The sequence below is a fragment of the Lissotriton helveticus genome, chromosome 3_1, assembly GCF_964261635.1.
Source record: "Lissotriton helveticus chromosome 3_1, aLisHel1.1, whole genome shotgun sequence".
Taxonomy (NCBI): domain Eukaryota; kingdom Metazoa; phylum Chordata; class Amphibia; order Caudata; family Salamandridae; genus Lissotriton; species Lissotriton helveticus.
In genome coordinates, this window is record NC_136061.1 from 296,177,131 (window position 1) to 296,197,794 (window position 20,664).

Consider the following 20,664-nt stretch of genomic DNA (forward strand, 5'->3'; position numbering starts at 1 on the left):
TCAAAGAAGAGGACGTAGGCGAAGAAAAAGGAGCTTGGAGTACCAGACCCTCAAAATCCAATGTAGGGCCTCGAGAACAAGTGGAGTCTGGTTCTATCCGACCTGTAAAATCAGCTGCAGAGCATGAAATACATAAAGGAGGCCCAAGCCCCATTGAAGACTGAACACGTCTGCTAGGGAACATTGAGGAGAAAACTCCAGGGCTCAAACGCTAGGCATTGAGTGTTCTCAGAAGTAGCAAACCGATATACCAAGGACTAACCCCACTTGACTAAAATGCCGCATTCCACCTTTGGATGCAAACGCCACTTGTGATCAGCAAGTGGACGCCTGCTAAGTTTGTCCACCATGATTTTAAGGGAACTCAGCAGGGGACTGTCTGGAAGATACCTTAAGGTATTAGCCAAAGCCACTAGTAGAGTGGAAAAGAGCAGAGAATGCCGTTCCACTCTACTTGCTGCAGAATTACATGGCAGTAGTCTTGTCCTTTAGGCCCTATTACAGAGAACTGCCCCCAAATGAAAGCAGAAAAATGGAGGGCTAGCAAGAAATCCCACAACTCTAAAATATTGATGTGACATAGTTGCTTCTTTTGTGATGGAGACCCCTGATCTCCACATTGTCCAAATGGCTACCTCAGTCGCGAGAGGACTCATCCGTCCGTACTGTAAGCTGGGGTGAGGGTGCCAAGTGGTTTTCTGTCCTCCGCAGAAGATCCAAAGGCGCTTCATTCAAAATATGTTGGCGAGGACATGATTGGACCAGAAACAGCCGTCATTGGTATCGTCGAAGAGACAGTCGCCGTTACAGCCTTAGACGTAGCCGTCAACGGAATCACCGGTGTATCGGGATTACCATCGTCGACTAGACCCCCGTTGTCGACGAGGACGATGACGAAAAGGTTGCAGTTGTCGTCGATGTTGGCGATTAAATCGTCTGCGGTACAGCACTCATCGTCACCTGAAGCGTTGTCAACGGGACAGTCGTCAAATCCGGCGGCGGCAGTGGTGATTTCTTCAACGACGAAGGAGAAACTTGCTTTGCAGATGGTTTTCACAAAGACTACGAAATTAACGCCGTCGGTGGTAAAAGCTTCTTAAAGACAAATACCTTCATGGAGTGATAAGAAGAATATCTGTCTTTGTCTTTAATGCTTTTCGCCTCAAAAGGAAATGGAGGCTTTTCTTTTTGTGAGGTACTTTCTTCCTCATGACTAGATTTTTTTGATGTCTCTTAATTTGAAACCTCAGGAGAATCAAGAGATCTTTCTCTCCTTTTAGGTGTTTCTCTAAATGTCAATGAGGTTGAGCTCTCCTCATCCTCCGAGAGAACATCAGATTTTGCCTTCATTTATTTAAGCCAAATCAGGAGTCAACCCTTCCGGTCTCTGAGGGTTTTAGTAGAAAAGGTTCTGCATATTTTGCAATCTTTTACCTTGTGATGAGGGTAAAGGTGGTAGATGCAGTCCTTATGTGGTTCTTCAGAATGCAGCCTCTTTTTTCCACACAACCTGAAGAGACCTTTCTTAGAAGATTCAGACATGTTTAAAGAAAAACTGGCAAGAAATTTGAAGAAACAGAGAAAAACTGAGCAGAGCTCAGGGAGACTCCCTTTCACACGACGTGCGGTAGAAAATCTGAGGAACCTAGCCTCTCTTGAGATTGTTCTAGAAGATGCTGTCACCTTATTGGCTGTTGATTGGATTTGGTTCTTGTTTTACAATAGAAGGTGGATAGGCTATGGCACTGACTGTTTGTTGCATGGTAGCCTATGGTAGTTTTATGTACTGTGTATATATATGGAGTAGTTTCTGTCATGTAACTCCAGTTCTGTAGTAGGGGTATCTCTGTTATAGTCATAATCTAGTGAATAGTCCCGCCCATGTGCGTGGACCCCGGAGCAATCAAAAATAATCTCTTAAGTTGTCAAACAATGCAGACCTGCACAGACACTTAAGAGAGAAGACAGATAATGCAGCCTATATCCACAGGCTACACTGTCCAGTACTTCAACTAGAAATTCCACCAAAAATCCACAAACAGCACAGCCTGTCCAGATTTCTCCACATAGAAAAACTTGCTTTTACCAGCAAAACCCTCTGGAATGATAGAGAGGAAGGAGTGGACAGACAAGCCCCATAGGCTGCCATTATGTGGCTCAGAACAGGATACTGTGCCTTTAAGAGAACTTTCCAGAACTCTCGCAGTATCCCAGAATGCACAGCAGGTCCCTTTTACTTTCAGTTCTTTTTGAAGGCGTAACACGCCAGACCTGTAGCATTCCTTACATGAATATCTCTCTCCACCTATCTGACTATAACAGAGATACCCCTACTACAGAACTGGAGTTACAGGACAGAAACTACTCCTTCTGTAGTAGGGGGATCTCTGTGTATAGTCATAATCTAGTGAATAGAATGGCAAGCCCATCCCCACACCAAAGCGGCGGTGGAGAGAAGAGAAATAACACCACTACTGTGCGAACAGATTTCGCAGCGAAGCCTGTCCAACCTGAGTGTCTGTCCTGGCATCAGTGTCCAGACAGTAATGCTTAGCAAAGGTATGGACCGACTTCCAAGTGGCCGCCTTGCAGATTTCTGCAATTGGAACATTACGTAGCAAAGCAGTCGTGGCAGCTTTGCCCCTGGTGGAATGAGCCTTAGGTTTACCCCCTATGGTCTTATTAGCCTTCTGGTAACACAATTGTAAACAGGACTCAATCCACCTCGAGATGGACTGTTTTGAGGTAGCAAGACCGGTCCTGACGGATCCATAATTGATAAACAATTGGTCTGACCTACGAATATCTTTGGTTTTATCCAGATAAAATTTCAACACCCTCCTGACATCTAGGGCATGCAGAGACCTTTCCGCTAGAGATGAAGGATTCAGAAAAAACGTAGGTAAAGTTATGGTCTGGTTAACATGGAAAACAGATATAACCTTTGGAAGAAATTTAGGGTGAGTACGCATAACAACCTTAGCAGCATGAAATACAGTATAAGGTTCTTGGCAACATAACGCCTGAATTTCACTCACCCTGCGGGCCGATGTAATGGCCACGAGGAACGCCGCCTTCCAGGACAGGTGCTGCAACGAAGCCTTATGAATAGGTTCAAAAGGCTCCTTCATCAATCTGGACAGCACCACGTTCAATTCCCATGAAGGCGAAGGAAGCCGGACAGGAGGGAACACTTTCTTCAAGCCTTCCAAAAAATCTTTGATCACAGGTATCTGGAAGAAGGAAGTCTGTGAAGGGCATTTCCTGTAGGCAGTCAGCGCAGTGAGATGCACCTTAATGGAATGGAATGGACATTAAGGCCAGACTGCGCCAAATGTAGAAGATACGGAAGGATGACATCTTCCTTACACGTCGTTGGGTCATAGTTCTTGGACTTGCACCAGATGCAAAATCTCTTCCACTTGTAAGCATAGTAAGTCCTAGTGGAAGGTCGCTTAGCCTCCTTCAGTATGTCCATACAATCTTCTGGTAGATTCAAATGGCCATATTGCACTATCTCAGGAGCCATGCCGCCAAACTCAAAGACGAGAGGTTGGGGTGCACCATCTGCCCCCCGAACTTCGTGAGAAGGTCCGGCCGGCGCGGCAGCCGTATCTGAGGAAGGAGAGACCGGTGAAGCAGGTCCGTGAACCACCACTGCCTGGGCCATTCCGGGGCAATCAGGATCATCCGCACCCTGGACTGGGACAGCTTGATGAGCACCACCGGAATCAGGGGAATGGGTGGAAAAGCGTACAGAAAGCTGTTCGACCAGTTGATCCATAACGCATTCCCCAGCGTCCCCTGCTGGTAGTACCTGGAGGCGAAGTCTCGGCATTTGCTGTTTTTGGCGGTGGCGCACAGATCTACATCTGGAGTCCCCCACCTTGCGAAGACTTCTCCTAGTACTTCGTCGTTTATGACCCATTCGTGGTTTTCCTGAATCAGTCTGCTCAGTGCGTCGGCCTGAACATTCTGCACACCTGGAAGATGGGTAGCCGTTATCGTCAGTCCTCTGGCTAGAAGCCAACGCCAGATCGCCTGCGACAGAGTGGGCGATCTCGAGCCCCCTTGCTTGTTGAGGTAAAACATCGTGGTCATATTGTCCGTCTGTACAAGCAGAGAGTTGGTCTGGAAGGACGGATGAAAGGCCTTCAGTGCCAAGTGAACAGCTCTGAGTTCCAGGAAATTGATGTGATACGTAGACTCCGTCTGGGACCACGTTCCTTGTATCTGTAAGTCTCCGGAGTGCACCCCCCAGCCGTGGAGAGACGCATCAGTCACGATAGTCTGTGTGGGAATGTCCTTGTGGAAGGGAACCCCTCTGAGGAGATTCTCCGCTGAACACCACCGCTTCAGAGACTAAAGAGCATGCAGAGACAGTCGTATCTTGTCGTCCCAAGATCCTTTTCTCTGATCCCACTGATCCTCGAAGCACTCCTGCAATGGTCTCATGTGCAGCCGTGCATGTGGCGTGAGGAAGATACAAGAGGCCATCGACCCCAGTAGAGAAGACACCGTCCTCACTGTTGTAGATGGAGCGGTCATATGAGCCTTAGCCTTCCGAAGGAGTGATAATCGTCTCTCCTCCGAAGGAGACACGCTTGCTGACAGCGTATTGATGGAGGCTCCCAAGTACTGTATGCACTGGACCGGAGTCGGGACAGACTTGGACATGTTGATGTGCAACCCCAGCTTGTTCAAGAGTACACACGTCTTCTGGAAGGCCTTGATCAACCAATCGTTCAGGTACGGGTAGACAAACACCTTGTTCTTCCTTAGGTGTGCCGCTACCACTGCCATGCACTTCGAGAATGTTCTGGGCGCAGACTTCAGCCCGAATGGCAATACTGTGTACTGATAATAATTGGCGCCGACTTGGAATCGCAGGAACTTCCTGTGTTTGTGTGCAATGGCCACATGGAAGTACGCATCCTGTAGGTCTATAGCACATAGCCTGTCTCCCTGTTGGAGCTGAGGATAAATCTGATGCGACAGCATGCGAAATTTCTCTCTGCGAATCCACTTGTTTGCTTGTCGCAAATCCAGAATGGGCCTGAACTCGTTCTTGTCCTTCTTGCGAACCAGAAAGAACCAGGAGTACAGACCTCTTCCCCTTTGAGACAGAGGTACATCTTCTATCGCCCTTTTCCTTAGCAGGATATCGGCCTCCGCCTGGAGCTCGCGCAGCTGAAACTGCGAGCTGACCGGTGGAATTGCTGGAGGCGGGCTGGTGAACCGAAGACTGTATCCATTGCAAACCATATTCAGCACCCACTTGTCCGGAGTAACTTTTTCCACTCTGCCAGAAAAAATTGAACGCTTCCCCCCACCGGAGTGGGTAAGGGATGTAGGGGAAGTAACCGCTCAGGGCCTAGACCCAGCCGGGCCCTTGTTCGCCGCTGCGGACTGCTGGCCTCTGCCCTTCTGGCGCTTCTGGAAGGGCATGCGGAACTGCTGCTGCTGTCCCGAAGCCTGCCCTCGCCCTCTGCCTTGAGCCCCGAACCGTCTCTGGAACGGGCGGTAGGTCTTCTCCTTGGGCTTCTCCAACCCGACAGCCGTCAGGGTGTCGGCCTCCGCTTTCATGCGGGCCATTTCGTCATCCGCATGCTTGCCAAACAGGGTTTCCCACGAGAACGGCAGGTTGGCAACCCGTTGTTGGGCTTCTGGCTTGAGGGATGTAAGGCGAAGCCAAGCGTGGCGCCGTTGGTTGACACCATGGCAATATCCATGCGCCGCCAGAAGGGTCACATCAGCAGCCGTGCTGATGACCTGGTTCGACACCAATAGTCCCTCTTGAAAGTCCTCTTTCTTCTCTCGAGGAAGGAGCTCAGCGAATTGCTGGAGGGATTTCCACAGGGCTCGATCATATCGACCTAGTAAAGCCGCGGCACTTGCAGCCTTCATAGCTGTAGACGCCTTCCCACAGACCTTCCTGCCAGCCGAGTCTAACCAGCGGCTCTCCTTATCAGGAGGTACCGTGGACGACTGGGTGGTGGCATGCTGCTTCCTAGCAGCTGTCACTATGACCGAGTCCGGCGGTGGATCCATCCTGAGAAAGGCCGGGTCAGAATCCGGAGCCCGGTACTTCTTGAGGAGCCTGGAAGGAGCCGCCTTCGTCACCGCCGGAGTGAGAAACAACTCCTGAGCGGGCTCTACCAATCCTGGTACTAGGGGTAGCAATGGCCGAGCCAGGTGCTTTTTATGAAGCGTCTCAAAAATCACGGACGTCGTGGGTGTGGGCACCGTCAACGTGATGCCCAACTTCGCTGCACGCCTCAGCAGAACATCTTGAAATGAGACAATGTCGTCCACTAGCGACACCCTCGTCCCCGGGGATTCCGACAACGTCTGAGTAGTCCCTGGTCCCAGACGAGCCCCTGTGGGATCTGGACCTGCGCCTCCTGTGGCGTCGCCTTGATCTTGTCGACGACCGGCGACGACTCCGCGATCTCTCCCTCTGTCCGGAAAGAGAGCGCGCTTTCCTCGGCTTCGGACGCTCCGCAGGTCTCACAGGAGCCGGAGACTGCGGACTGACCGGGACCTTCAGCTGAGGAGTCCCCTTAGGAGGCGTCGGGTACCGTGGCAGCGAAACCGACCTCGGCGGAACCGGTGGCAGTCCTTGAGGAGGTATCAGAGGCTGACCAGGAGGTGGAACGAGAGGTGGAGGCGGAGTGGGATTCCGTGGCGGAGGTTACTTGGGCAAGGGAGGAGGAGGTATAGCCGATCTTGGCTTGGGAGGTGTATATACCTCGAAGTACACAGAGCCCTGTGACCCCCTTCTTCTTCTTAGGCAGAGGCGATGTAGTGTCTCCTATTGGAGACAGTCTCCGAGGCACCCCAGCGGACCCAGAGGGACTCCTGGCGCCAGAACTCCTTCTGCGCTTTCTTGGCGTCGAAGAATGTAGTCTTGACGTCGACCGGCGCCCTCGTTTTGACGTTGAGTCACGTCTGGACGACCAACGTCTCTTCCTCGACGGCGATCGCAGACCTCGACGTCGAGCGTTTCCTTAGCGACGTCAAACGTCCTCGACGGCGACCACCATCTCGACGCCGAACGTCTCCTCGACGGCGAACGCCTGCGAGTCTTCGACGTCCTCCTCGATGTCAAGGATCCCCTCGATGACGACCTCCTCTTTGCCGACGGCGAGCGGCGGTGTCGCCTCTAAGGCGAGCGCCGACGCCGGGCAAAACTCCTTCGTCGTCGATGATGCGACGACGACACCACCGTCAACGGCGATCTTGACGGCAGCCTCGTCAGTCAACGCCGCTTCAACCCAGAGCCCTGGGGAGACGGGGAACAGACTGCTGTCATCCCTCTCGAAGCCGTCGTCTATGCTATCGACGTCGGTGGAGAAACAGGACGTTTGCTGGCCTTCCTGCCTCTGGGGAGCCCCCCAGAGGCCACAGCATGGGCAGATGAAGCATGCGTAACCCCACCTTGTGTCTGCAGTCTTCTATCTTCCAGGCGTTTGAGCCTGATCTTCATCCTCTCTCTCAGGGTCCTGGTGGATAATATCTGGCAGATGCCACACTCCTCTGGGACATGAGAAGAGGGAAGGCAGACGATGCACACCTCATGTGGGTCCGACTTGGCCTTCTTCCTCGGACACTCCGGGCATTTGTCAAACAAAGCAGGCATTTTGACAAATAAAAGAGTGCACCAAGACACACACAAGGAAGAAAACACCAAATTACTTCAATACAAGCACTCAAATCCTTGAAAAAGTGAAAAATCACCAAATAAACCCTTGAAAAGGGAGAGCTCAATGCTCCAGGTTTCTGCTTGCAGGAGCCGGAAAAAAGAACTGAAAGTAAAAGGGACCTGCTGTGCATTCTGGGATACTGAGAGAGTTCTGGAAAGTTCTCTTAAAGGCACAGTATCCTGTTCTGAGCCACATAATGGCAGCCTATGGGGCTGGTCTGTCCACTCCTTCCTCTCTATCATTCCAGAGGGTTTTGCTGGTAAAAGCAAGTTTTTCTATGTGGAGAAATCTGGACAGGCTGTGCTGTTTGTGGATTTTTGGTGGAATTTCTAGTTGAAGTACTGGACAGTGTAGCCTGTGGATATAGGCTGCATTATCTGTCTTTAAATTCTCACTTAAGTGTCTGTGCAGGTCTGAGATATCAAATGTCCATATTGCATGATAGGTATTTGATTTACACAGGAGTACATTGCAGTTCAAGTTGCCATGCCTAAAAGTACGTAAGCAGGCAGAGTCAAACAGAATCAAATCAAGTGGGCAAAAAGTAACCACGTTGAGATATCAAATCAAATCTAATCAAACTCGCCCAAGGGGATTATATCACGAATATCCTGTGTGTTTCAATTGTTGAATGCTTCAAGAAAAATAAACATTGTCTGGCCAACGAACTGAATTTGGTTTTCACTGCTAATTTTAGCAGAAAGGAAATTGAGTTTCTTGACATTGCCATCAACATCAAGGGTCACAATATAGAAACCAGACTACACCGTAAGAAAACAGCCGGCAAAACCATCCTGAGAGCAGATAGCTCACACCCCCACAAACTTGTCCAAAGTATCCCCTATGGGGAACTTCTCAGGGCCAAAAGGAACTGCAGCAATATTAAATCAAGTACCTATCATGCAATATGGACATTTGATATCTCAATGTAGTTACCGTTTGCCCACTTGGGCGGAACTCTGAATTTGTCTATTTTTCAAATTGTCACGCTTCCCTGTGATAACCGAGGACTAATCATGTAAAATGGACATTAACTTTGATGGAACCATTGGTTTTGCCTTGCTTCTAACAACGTGTCAAAATGGCCGACACTATTACTGACATTGCTATGTGATCTGTACAGTAGTCCTATGTCTAGATATGTGGATTTAAATGGCATTTGTTTGATGAGACAGTTAGCGTGATCAAGGCCTAACCGCCGAAACGCGTTGTTGTTGCCAATAAATCTCTATTTGTTATTGCACGAGAGAGGTGTCCGAGCAGTCTGTCTTGAGAACGAAGCTGACTTTGAAAAGCGTGTTTGGGGATTTCCGGTACCCGTGCTCGGACCGCCCGCTGACAGCAATTCCGACTTATCCGGTACTCGTGGAGAGAATATATATATATATATATATATATATATATATATATATATATATATATATATATATATATATATATATATATATATATATATATAGCTATCTGTACACACACATACTCTCCCTCCCTCCCACACTCCCGCCCTTCCTCCCCCATGGGACTCCCACTACGACGACTGGGATGATACAAGCATTTGAATCTATGAAAGATCCAATACTGGAGAAACAGTTGATGTTCAAAAGGCACTACAGTGCTTGCCTCACAAAGTGGAGGTTGCACTGAAGATCCCGCATCTGCCAAAGGGCATGAGTCGCCAGTGAGATGCATGAGGCTAAGAGCTTAAGAAATCCAAGTTTTGGAAACAATGCCCTGGTCCTAAAACATCTGGAATAAAGCTTACATTTCCCATTCTGTTTGCGGAGACAGAAAAGCCTTTGATACCACAATGTTCAGGATGGCTCCTATGAAGGGAATCCTCTGCACAGGCTGAAGATGGGATTTGGGGTCACTGGCCGAAAACCCCAGGGGGAACAGCAACAAGACAGTAGTCTTTGTGGTCCAAGACTTGCTGAGGAAAGCTCATCTTCAAGAGCGGATTGTTAAGGTACAGGAATGTGTGGGTCCCTGACCTGTGAAGACCAGATGCCACCAAAAATATGATCTTCAATAACACGCAAAGGGCAAAGGCTGAATGGCAGGAAATTAATTCAATATCTTCTGACTTAACTACTAAGTGGAGGTACTGGGGGATCAACAACTCAAAGTACATGTTCTGCAAGTCCAAGGACACGATCCACTCTTCAGGGTGCAGGCCAACAGTTCTTAAAACCAGCATCATCATTCTGAATTTGTTTTTCCTGGGGAAAGTACTCCAGAGTCTGAGGACCAAGATCTACTTCAGTGGCCCAGCCTTCTTGAGGACATAAAGCATATAGAACAGTGCTCCATACCTCTTCCTGCCTCAGGTTTCGCCTCGATCATACCCTTGGCAAGTAACATCTCTACTTCCTTGGAGAGACTATGGACATGTTCTGCTGACATCTGGCAAAAAAAAACAAATTGTGGAATGCTGGCAGTAGTAGTCAAGAAAGTGAGTGTAATCCACTGTTCAGAAGTTATCATGCACCAGCTAGAAAGAGAAAAAGGAATCAAGCCCTTTGCCAGCCTTGAATGTCAGTTGGATGGGAAACTAAAGTGGCTTGATAGAGTAGGAGGAGCAGGTATGTAGCATCTGTTGGTTGCCTGGTCCAAACCACCACCCTTGCACTTGGAGACAGACATGGCCGAGTCACAAAATGGATGAGCCAGTTGCTCAAAAAGACTTTGAGGGTTGCCTCTGACAGTAGGCAAGGACACCTCTAGTCTATTTGAAATTGCACATTCTGCGGATGGAATTTGTGAAAGGGTATAGCAGCTCCTAAGAACTAACTACAACCGTGCTAACATTGCAGTTCTCCAGCACCGATTCTACCTTTGCACCACGCACGCCGGCTGCATCAATTTTTATTTAATGCAATTTTATATAGCACTAACATTACCCAAAGGTGTTGGAGCGCTTTACAAAAAAAACAGTTGTGTTACATAAGGACTTTGGATTACATGAGTTACATAAGAGATACCAACAGAAAAAAATCCAAATGTACAAGTTGTAAAGTCACTCAAGGAAGACATATAAACAGAGAAAAATTGCAAATGTACAAGTTGTAAAGTCACTCAAGGAAGAGATATTAACTCTAAAAATGCATTGGAATGGTAGTATGTACAAAGGTCTACTACATATACTAGTGGTTAGAGTTCTATATATACACATAGTAAATTCACTATTACATAGGAATATTAAAAAAATAAAAAAATTACACAGTTTCATGCCACAAGATCGGGTCACAATCATTCTGGACACTTCGATACACAATGATAGCACATCAACACTACCAGCACATCACCACATAAGAATTAAAAAACAAATACCTTTGGTGCATTTGCAGCCACTTTAGCTGCTTCAGAATAGTTTCCCTGGGCAAACAGAGCATTGAATTTTCTGGCAAAAAGCTCCTCTGCCCCTGCAAGGTTGTTGCGTACAGCCATGCGCAAAGCCAGGTCGGGGTTCTGTAGAACATTTGTGATGTATGGGATGATATTCTCTTCTTCAACACAGACAGACAGCACCTGAAATGTAAAACACTGACTGTGCTTAAATGTCTCTCTGGTTACTTTTTTGATGCAGTGCTAAGAACAACTTTAACATTTCCAGGATTTAAAGAGTAACAAAAACTATAGTGGGTAAATAGGTAGTACTTCAATGAAAAATAAACAATTGAAAAATTTAATGAAACACAGAAGGAGGCTGGTGTTAAAGCAATCTGTTGGACAATGTTAATGCCTACAAATATATATTTTTTGTAAATGTCTCTTGTTTCCCCACAAGGGCAGACTATGGATAATGTTCCTTACCCATTAAGCATCTGTTCTTGGTAAGTAGAGCTCTAGATTTGCATGCTTTGCATACTCCTGCCATCTAGTGTTGGGTCCGGATGTTTGAAAGTTGTTTTTTTCTTCAAAGAAGTCTTTCCAGTCATGAGGCAGGTGACTCCTCCTTTCGGTGATAGTGCACATGGACATCAACTAAATTGCTAGATGGTTTTCCCGCAGAGGGTGAGAATTGAGTTAGTAAGAGTAGAATAGAGATGTCCTTGCATATGTATATAAAGTAAGAGAACTGCCACAAGTATAGGTACCCAGGGAGGCAGGTGGGCGCATGTGAGTCTACAGCTCTACATGCCAAGAACAGATGCTTACTGGGTAGGTAACCTTATCCGCTCGAGGCATGTGAGCTGTAGATCACATGCTTTGCATACACTATACAGCAGTATTCTCCCAAAGCGGGGGCTAACCTGTAGCTGTTGCAGTTGTTTGAAAGTGACTGATAAAAAGTGACACTGCCTTCCTAATTTTAAAAACTCTGCTCCCTCACCGAGCAACGCTGGAAACTGATCACCTGTTCTAGCGGAACACTTTTTATTCGCACTGCGCCGAGTTGATTTTAAAAACAGCACTGTGTGATATTAATTGTGAATTACTCACTTCCCAAGTACCTTTTGATAACAAACTGTGTCCCCTGTAGCCCCGGTCCTCCGCAAGCGCTAGGCTTGTTTGTGGGGAGGGTGCAGGGCGGTACCTTGTTCCGGCTTCAGGCTGGGACAGGTCTTTGATTGGGTAAACTGAGTGGTAGAGGCGGAGCTGAACAAGAGCCCGTCCTCTACAAAACGAGTCACTCCATATGACGCGCCTCTGCCGCGCCGAAGGCAAGCCAAAGACATGCCTGTCTGGGCCCTTCCGGGACAGGATGGGGCACGGGGCAGGGGTCAGGATCTTCACTTAAACCACCTGTCAGGTATGAGCTCTATGCAACTAAAAGCCTTACGCCCTGTAACACACCGCGATTGCATAGTGCTCTCTCCACTGGGTGATACACACTGCGTGAATTGCAATGTTCATCTCACAAATATCCAACCATATAAAGACCCAGAACCCCTATCCCAAACCCATTCTAGACGCCCAAGACGCACCTGTTGCAGCTACTCCTTTCTGAGTGTTAACTGCAGATCCTTGCCACAGCACAAACTTGATATCCTCACCCTTCTACTTGAAGAAGCACCCAGTGCTCTCTTCCTCACAGAAACCTGGCTACACGATAGTTCTGGCCCAGATGTAGCAACTGCTCTCCCAGCCAACTATGCCATCATAAGGCAGGATAGACAAGGCCAAGTGGGCGGAGGCATCGCTATTATATTCCGTAAAGAACTGACTTGCAATATGCTTCCAGTTAATATCCCGAACTGTGAAGCCGCCTCTTTTCAAATTATCCTCAATCCCAACTTTACTTTTTCTGGACTCTTAATATATAGACCTCCTGGGAATGCAAATTCCTGGTCAGCCACCCTAGCAAACCAAATTGCCCCATTTCTGCTAGATTACAAAAATTTTACACTTCTAGGCGACCTTAATTTGCATCTTGAGGACCAAACAAACGTGGCATGCTGTAATCTAATAGACGACCTTACTGCCCTAAACCTATCACTCCTCAACTCTGGTCCCACACATAAGGCAGGTCACCTTTTAGACCCCATTTTCACAAACACCCCAAATCTAAAATGGATTCTAACCAGTCCTATATGCTGGTCAGACCACTATCTTATCAGCTTCAGCCTGAATAGAACATTCGCCTCTGAAAAGACCTCTTGGCCTGCTCGTACCATGAGAAATTGGAAATCACTCGACGTCAACAAACTAAACCAAGCGCTAACAACCAGCACCCCTCCCTATGACCACAATGTGGAAAATCTAGCTATAGCTACCAACCAGTGGTTAGAAACGGCAGTAAACCAATGCCTTCCTCTAACGGAGGAAAAAAGAAACTTCCATCGTCCTCCCGCCCCCTGGTTTAATGAATTTCTCAAAATTGAAAAAAGTAAATGTAAAGCATTAGAAAGGAAATGGCGTAAAGATTACAACCATGAAGATAAGAAAACATACAACAAAGCAAGAAATGCATATCATTCCTCCTGTATCAAAGCTCGGGCCCTGTACGTGGCAAATTCCATCAACAACGCCACAAACAAAGCAAAAACTCTATTCAATACAGTGAAGGACTTAGCAGGCGCTCAAACAACGGCTACCACCCGCCCTTTAACAAAAAAAATGTCACGACCTTGCAACATTCTTCAATGATAAAATTGAAAACATCATTCTCAACATTACTGCCAGGCCCCCTGTTAACTGCCCACAGCAGGACATCCAGAGGCCACCGGGGATAGTGAACTCCCTTGAGAAATGGCCCCCCATAACTATGGACTCTCTAAAAATATCCCTGAAGTCCATCACATCAGGCTCCCCTTGCGACCCTCTACCTGTATGCATCTTAAAACAACTGGACACCTCCCCTCTGAACACGATAGCAGACATGCTAAATGCGTCACTCCAAGCTTCCACAGTCCCGCCAAGTTGGAAGCACGCAATGGTAACCCCATTATTGAAAAAACCATTAGCTGACCCCACGGTCCTTTCTAACTACCGACCAATATCCTTACTCCCCGCTTTCTCCAAACTCTTGGAAAGACATATCCATTCCGCTCTCACCACCTTTACAGAGGGAAATAATCTCCTCCACCCATCGCAATCAGGCTTTCGAGCAGGATACTCCACGGAGTCCACCTTGCTGAGTGTAACGGAAAAAATGCGCCAACTGCTGGATGAGGGTCAAACGGTCGCACTCATTCTCTTAGATTTGAGTGCGGCGTTTGATACCATATCACACGATATTCTTCTGGCAACTCTAGAGAAAAAGGGCATTCGCAGTGATGCCCTACAGTGGATCAGGTCCTTTCTCACCAAAAGAACCTTCCAGATCAAATCCAGTATTGCATGTTCAGACTCGTTTCCCGCTCCACATGGAGTCCCACAGGGCTCCATCCCGAGCCCATTGTTTTTTAATCTGTATATCAGACCATTGGCAGACCTGGCGGACTGCGCAGGCCTGACTGAGGTCCTACGCAGATGACTCAAATCATCTTTTCATTATCAGAGTCTAAATCCTCAGCCCCTTCTCTACTCAAAAATGGCCTCCATAAAATTTTCAACTGGATGACCATCAACCAGTTGAAACTAAATGGGGATAAAACGGAGGTCCTCCTACTGGGAAAGAATAAGGAGCTTTGGAGCCCCCTCCATTGGCCACCTGAGCTAGGTAATCTTCCACCTCCAGCTACTCAGGTAAGAAATCTGGGTGTCATTATTGACAACACTCTATGAATCAGCAGGCAAACAAAGTCGCTGGCCTATGCTTCATCATAATAAAATGGTTGAAGAAAATCATTTGGATGCTGCCCCCCGACACCCAATAAACCGTAGTAAACGCACTAATTACATCGCGCATTGACTACGGAAACATCCTCTACCTAAGCTCAAATCTAGCAGTAATCAAGCGACTCCAAATGATACAAAATTCTGCTGTACGACTCCTATGTAGGATACCAAAGTCAGAAAGAGTATCAAAACATCTGAATGCTCTACATTGGCTCAGGGTAGAACATCGGATCAGTTTCAAAACCCTGAGCTACATGTTCAAAATCAAAGCCAAAACGGCACCCACCTATATACAAGCCTTGGCATCCCCCTACCAGCCAACAAGAAACCTCCGCTCCCAAACTGCAGCAAACTTCGCTGTTCCCAGATTCAAATTACAAAGAACTGGCGGGAGATCGTTCTCTGTCAGAGGGCCTATTCTATGGAATTCACTCCCCCCACATATCCGGAAAGTGGAAAACTACGTCCATTTCCGGAAACTGGTAAAAACTTGGCTTTTCCAAAAACAACTAAGCTAAAATACTACTCAGCATATTCCTTCAATCTAAGTAATGTCGTAGGCGCCGGGAAACCCTTGTTGGGTAGCTGAGCGCCATACAAATGGAAAAAATAAATAAAGAGTGGTCCAAGTACTGCCTGGCCTACATTAGCTTGGTGTCTTGCTAACACATCTACTCAATAGTGCTTGGTGAATGTGTGTGGTGTAGACCATGTTGCAGCCTTACAAATGTCAACTATGGGAATGTTTCCTAAGAAAGCCATAGTAGCTCAGTTTTTGCGATTGGAATGCGCTCTAGGGGGTATTGATAAAGTTCTTTTTGCTTTTGCATAACAAGTTTGAATACATTTAACAATCCACCTGGCAATACCTGATTTGGAAATAGGATTGCCCTTGTGAGGTGGAGCAAAAGCAACAAAAAGTTGTTCGGTCTTACAGAATAATGAAATGTTCTTTCTATTTAGTATAAGAGGGCTCTTCTGACATCTAAAGTGTGTAAAACTGGCTCTGCAACTGAATCTGATTGAGAAAAGAACACTGGTAACTCAAATGCTTGATTGGTGTGAAAGGCAGAAACTACTTTAGGTAGAAATTTCGAGTTGGTACGAATAACCACTGTCCTTGTGAAGCTGGAAAAAGGTTCCTTTATGGTTAGTGCCTGTAGCTCACCCACTCTCTTCAGTGAAGTGATTGTAATGAGGAAAGCGATTTTCCACCAGAGAAATTGCAGTTCACATTTATGCATGGGTTCAAAACGTAGGCCCATTAATCGTGTGAGGACTATGTTAAGATTCCAAACTGGGGCAGGTAGAAGTCTTGGTGGTATAACTCCTTAGTCCTTCCATAAAAGCTTTGATAACTGGTATTCTAAAGAGAGATAAGTGTTGCCTGTTTTGCAGATACGCAGCGAGATGTAAACGGATAAGAGTGTAAGCTAATTCTGACCGCTGGAAGTGTAACAAATAACATGATATTTTGTATGGAAGCATCAAGAGGATTGATATTACAATAAATAACAAAAAGCTTCCATACTGTGTAACAAGCTTTTGTAGTAGGTGTTATGGCCTCTCTGATAATGTTCGTACAGTCTGGTGGAAGATTCAGATAAACAAACTCTAGGACTTCAGAAGCCAGATGGCTAGGTTTAGTTCTTTGGGATCTGGGTGTTTGATTTCTCCATGGCTCTGTGTAAGGAGATTGGATGGGAGTGCAGCTTTTGATGTGGAACAACTGATAGCTCCATCAGGGTCGTGAACCAAGGTTGACAGGCCCATGGGGGAGCTACTAAAATCAGTTTGAGGGATATTTGCCTGAATTTACGAACCATTGACTGAATGAGAGGGAGAGGCGAAAAAGCATAGGAAAATATCCCGGACCAGTTCATCCTTAGTGCATTGCCTTTGGAGAGCGGGTGTGGATAACGAGGCGAAGTTTGGAGTGTTTGTGTGTGGCAAAAAGATCTATTTGAGGAAACCCCGCAACTTTGAAAGTATGGGAGTAGAGCTTGAGGGTGAAGATGCCACTCGTGGACTTGCTGCCTCGGTCTGCTGAGAGAGTTGACAATCTGATTGTTTACTCCTGGATGTGTTCTGCTAGGAGATGGATTGTGTGGTGTATGGCCACTTTCCAAATGTCTTGAGCTAGGTCTACCCCCCCCCCCCGTTTCTGTATATAATACATAGCAGCCATGTTGTCTGTGCAAACTGGGACAGCTTTGCCTACAAGGGGAATTTGAAAGTTTGTGAGCACTAGAAACACTGCTAGCTACTCTAGATGATTTATGTGGAGCTATTTGCTTTAGACTCCACAAACCTTGAATTGTGGGTTTCTGGAGATGAGCTCCCCAACCAGTGAGCAACGCGTCTGCTGTTAGTATTGTCTGTGGAACAGGGTCTATGAAGGGCCGTCCTTTGACAAATTGTGTGGGTTCAACCACTGCAGAGAGAGATGAGAACCGTCCTTTACCAACACTAGATCGGTTAAGAGGCCCTGCGACTGGTTCCACTGACTTGCTAAGCATTCCTTGAGGGGACGCATGTTAAGCCGGCATGGGGAACAATCATGATGTAAGAGGCCATCATTCCCAGCAGCTGCACATAGACTCAAGCTGGTAGAGAGTGAGTGGGCTGAAACTGAAAAATCAGAGCCAGAATATTGCGAATTCTGGCTGCGTTGGGGAAGCCAGTGCTTTTTGAGTGACTAAAGTGACTCCTATATAGTTTTGAGTGTTGGAAGGTTGAAGATGCGATTTCAGCACATTGACTGTGAACCCCAGTTGGTGAAGTAACTGCAGTGTTATTTGAGTGTGCTGGAGACACTTTGGGTACTGGCTTTGATGAGCCAGTCCAAGTACGGCAAGACATGAGTGTGTTGTCTTCGTAGGTGAGCAGCGACTACCGCCAGGCATTTCGTAAAGACTCTGGGAGCAGTGGTGACTCCAAATGGGAGTACCTTGAAATGGTAATACTACCCCCCCTAACCACAAATCTGAGAAATATGCAATGAGCAGGATATACTAGAATGTGAAAATATGTGTTATTTAAGTCTAGAGTAGACAAAGTCGTCCAGTTGTAATAGTGGGAGCACTTGTTGAAGCGTTACCATGTGAAAGTGGTCTGCTTGTATGTAAAGGTTTAATTCTCTGAGGTCTAAAATAGGTATGAGAGAACCACCCTTTTTGCGTATGAGCAAGTACAGCGAGTATCCCTGATATTGTAGTGGTACTTTGGCTACCTTCAAAAGGAGAGATCAAACCTCTTATTTGAGGAGGTAAAAATTGTGACTTTTTTGTGAACGTGGAGGAATGTTTGGAGGGTTGTTTGGAGGGTTGTTTGGAGGGTTGTTTGGAGGGTTGTTGGTAAGCTTCAGGCAATAACCAGAACTGTTAATACCTATCACCCATTTGTCTGTAGTTATTGATTGCCAGACAGGAAGAAATGTGAAAGACGCCCCACAAGCGGTGTTAAATGGTTTTGGACGGTGGGGGGTGGAGGAGAAGTGTAGGCAAGTCACGGTTTGGTATTGGAGGGAGAGGTGCGTGTTGGAACTTCTACCTCTGCCATTGTTGCCTCTGTAGCCCCTTCTGTAGAAATACTTGGAAGCAGAGGGCCGATTGTTGCTCTTCTATGGTGTAGAGGCAGTGCCTGAGGAGGTATTCCTGGACCCTTCATGATAGGAGCGCCAAAAGGAACCCGGGCCAGAAGGGGACTGTAGGGTTCCCATAGATTTTGCCACATCTATGTCCTTTTTCATCTTTTCTAAGGACGTATCTACAACAGGACCAAAGAGGTGTTTGTCAAACGGCGTGTTAATAATAGAAGCTTGAACCTCTGGTTTAAACCCAGAAGTTCTTAACTATGCATGCCTTCTTAGTAGCACGCTGGTGTTGACAGCTCTAGCCGCAGCGTCAGCGCATCTAACACGCACCTAATGGAATTGTTAGAGATGAGCTTTCCTTCTCGCACCAGGTCCTGAGCTTTGGACTTGTGCTCATCAGGCAGGAATTGGAGCAATTGCTCCAGTTCATCCCAATGCGCCCTATCGTACCTGGCTAAAAGGGCTTGCGCGTTAAAAATGCACCAGAAATTTGTAGATCGGGAGGCTACTCTTTTCCCAGGGCCATCTATCAACTTAGACTCTTTGTCTGGAGGTGGAGCATCTCCTGAATTTTGAGAATTGGCCCACTTACGGGCATTAGAAACTACTAAGAAATCTAAGGGTAACTGACCCTTGTTGTAAACTGGATTTGATGGTGCAAATCTATACTTTTTATCTATCCTGGGGGTGAGAATACGTGCCACAACAGGATCCTTAAATATGTGATCCACATGTCTTAGCATACCTTTGAGCAAGGGGAGTGTGCGAGTGGATCTTTGGGAACTGCTAAATGTTTCAAAAGGGAAATCCTCTTCTAGAGATTCTCTGCTTAATAGTTCTATATACCCTACGTTGTCATCTGGTGGAGAAGGTTTCGTAGGATAAAGATCAGGATTTTTACCTGTGGGAGAATCTGTGTTGTAATCCTTCCAGGAGTCTGTAGGTGCAGGATCATTGTCCCAATCCCCATCATCCTGATCATCAGGTGTGTATGGTGGTGAATTAACAAGCGTTGTGTTTCCGGGGAAGGAGGCGATGGAGGAGGAGAAGGGTTAGTACCCATAGGCTTCTTCTTTAAAGAAATGTGATAGGCTTCCTCGGAGTCAGATTTGCGTTTGAGTGGCAATTTGGTCGCAATATGTCCAATTTTTGGATTGATGTACAGTTCCTTTTGTTTGGGGTCCGGTTTTGGAGGCGGAACTTCGAAACAGGGCTCCTTCGATGGTATCGGAGCATCTTCATGTTTTGGCGTTGAAGTTTTCGATGCTGATATCTTGGGGGCAGAGGATTTCAGTTCCAAAGACTATTTCGGCGTCGAAGGAGGAGGGCCCGAGACAGGTTTTATCTTCGACCCTGAAGGTTTCAGCTCGGTGCCAGAGTGTGGACGACTAGACCCGGAAGGCTTTGACATATGCTTCGGTGCCGAGCCCGAAGGCGGAGCATTCGAAACATGTTCTCGGTGCAGTCCATGGCCCGAAAGCAGAGGTGGAACCTGAGCCTTTTTCTTCGGCTGAGTTGGACTTTAGTGCAAGGGAGAATCGGTACTCATGATCTGAAGATCTTGCGGAATATCTTCGTCCACACCAGATCCAGACTCTGAGACGGAGACAGGGTCCTCTTGTTCATCCTCGCCACCTATGGCATAGCCGGTTTCTTGTTCGGAATCTTCTCCGAAGAGGTCCGGAATGGAGCCGGTGTTCTGACTATGCATCTTGCAACGTCAAGCCAGACGGTCGCTGAGCTTTTTCTTCGAGCGGATAGATTTACACGCGTCGCAGTCTTGTTCGTTGTGCTCCAGAGAGGAGGACAGGTTGCACACTTCGTGCGAGTCAGTGCGCGGCAACTTGGCGTGGCACCAAGGGCAGAATTTGAATGGAGTCCGTTCAATCGACTGAGAGGAGGACTGATGTGGGTAGGCCAGACGGCCTTCCATGAGTTTCCCGATAGAATAGTTTTGTATTAAATACGATAAGCGGAGAAGGGAAATACGCTATTGAAAACAATACTGTCGAGGGTAAGTGGATTGCGCACCAAGGGGAACCCGAGAAACGGTGTTGAACCGGAGTGCAGCAATTCACGTCTGAACCAGATGGCGGAAAGAACAATCTAACAATGGAGTTGATGCCCATGCGCGAAAGG

General features: G+C 47.1%; 1 protein-coding gene across 1 annotated transcript in view; it reads right to left on the reverse strand.

Annotated features, from left to right (window-relative positions):
* The window catches only part of CLTC (clathrin heavy chain), a 987,367-nt gene that overhangs the window by 658,796 nt on the left and 307,907 nt on the right, over window positions 1–20,664 (reverse strand). Inside the window, exon 7 of the mRNA XM_078679837.1 lies at window positions 11,037–11,234. Within this exon, the coding sequence (XP_078535963.1) occupies window positions 11,037–11,234 (198 nt within the window). The remainder of the gene's footprint in view (window positions 1–11,036; window positions 11,235–20,664) is intronic.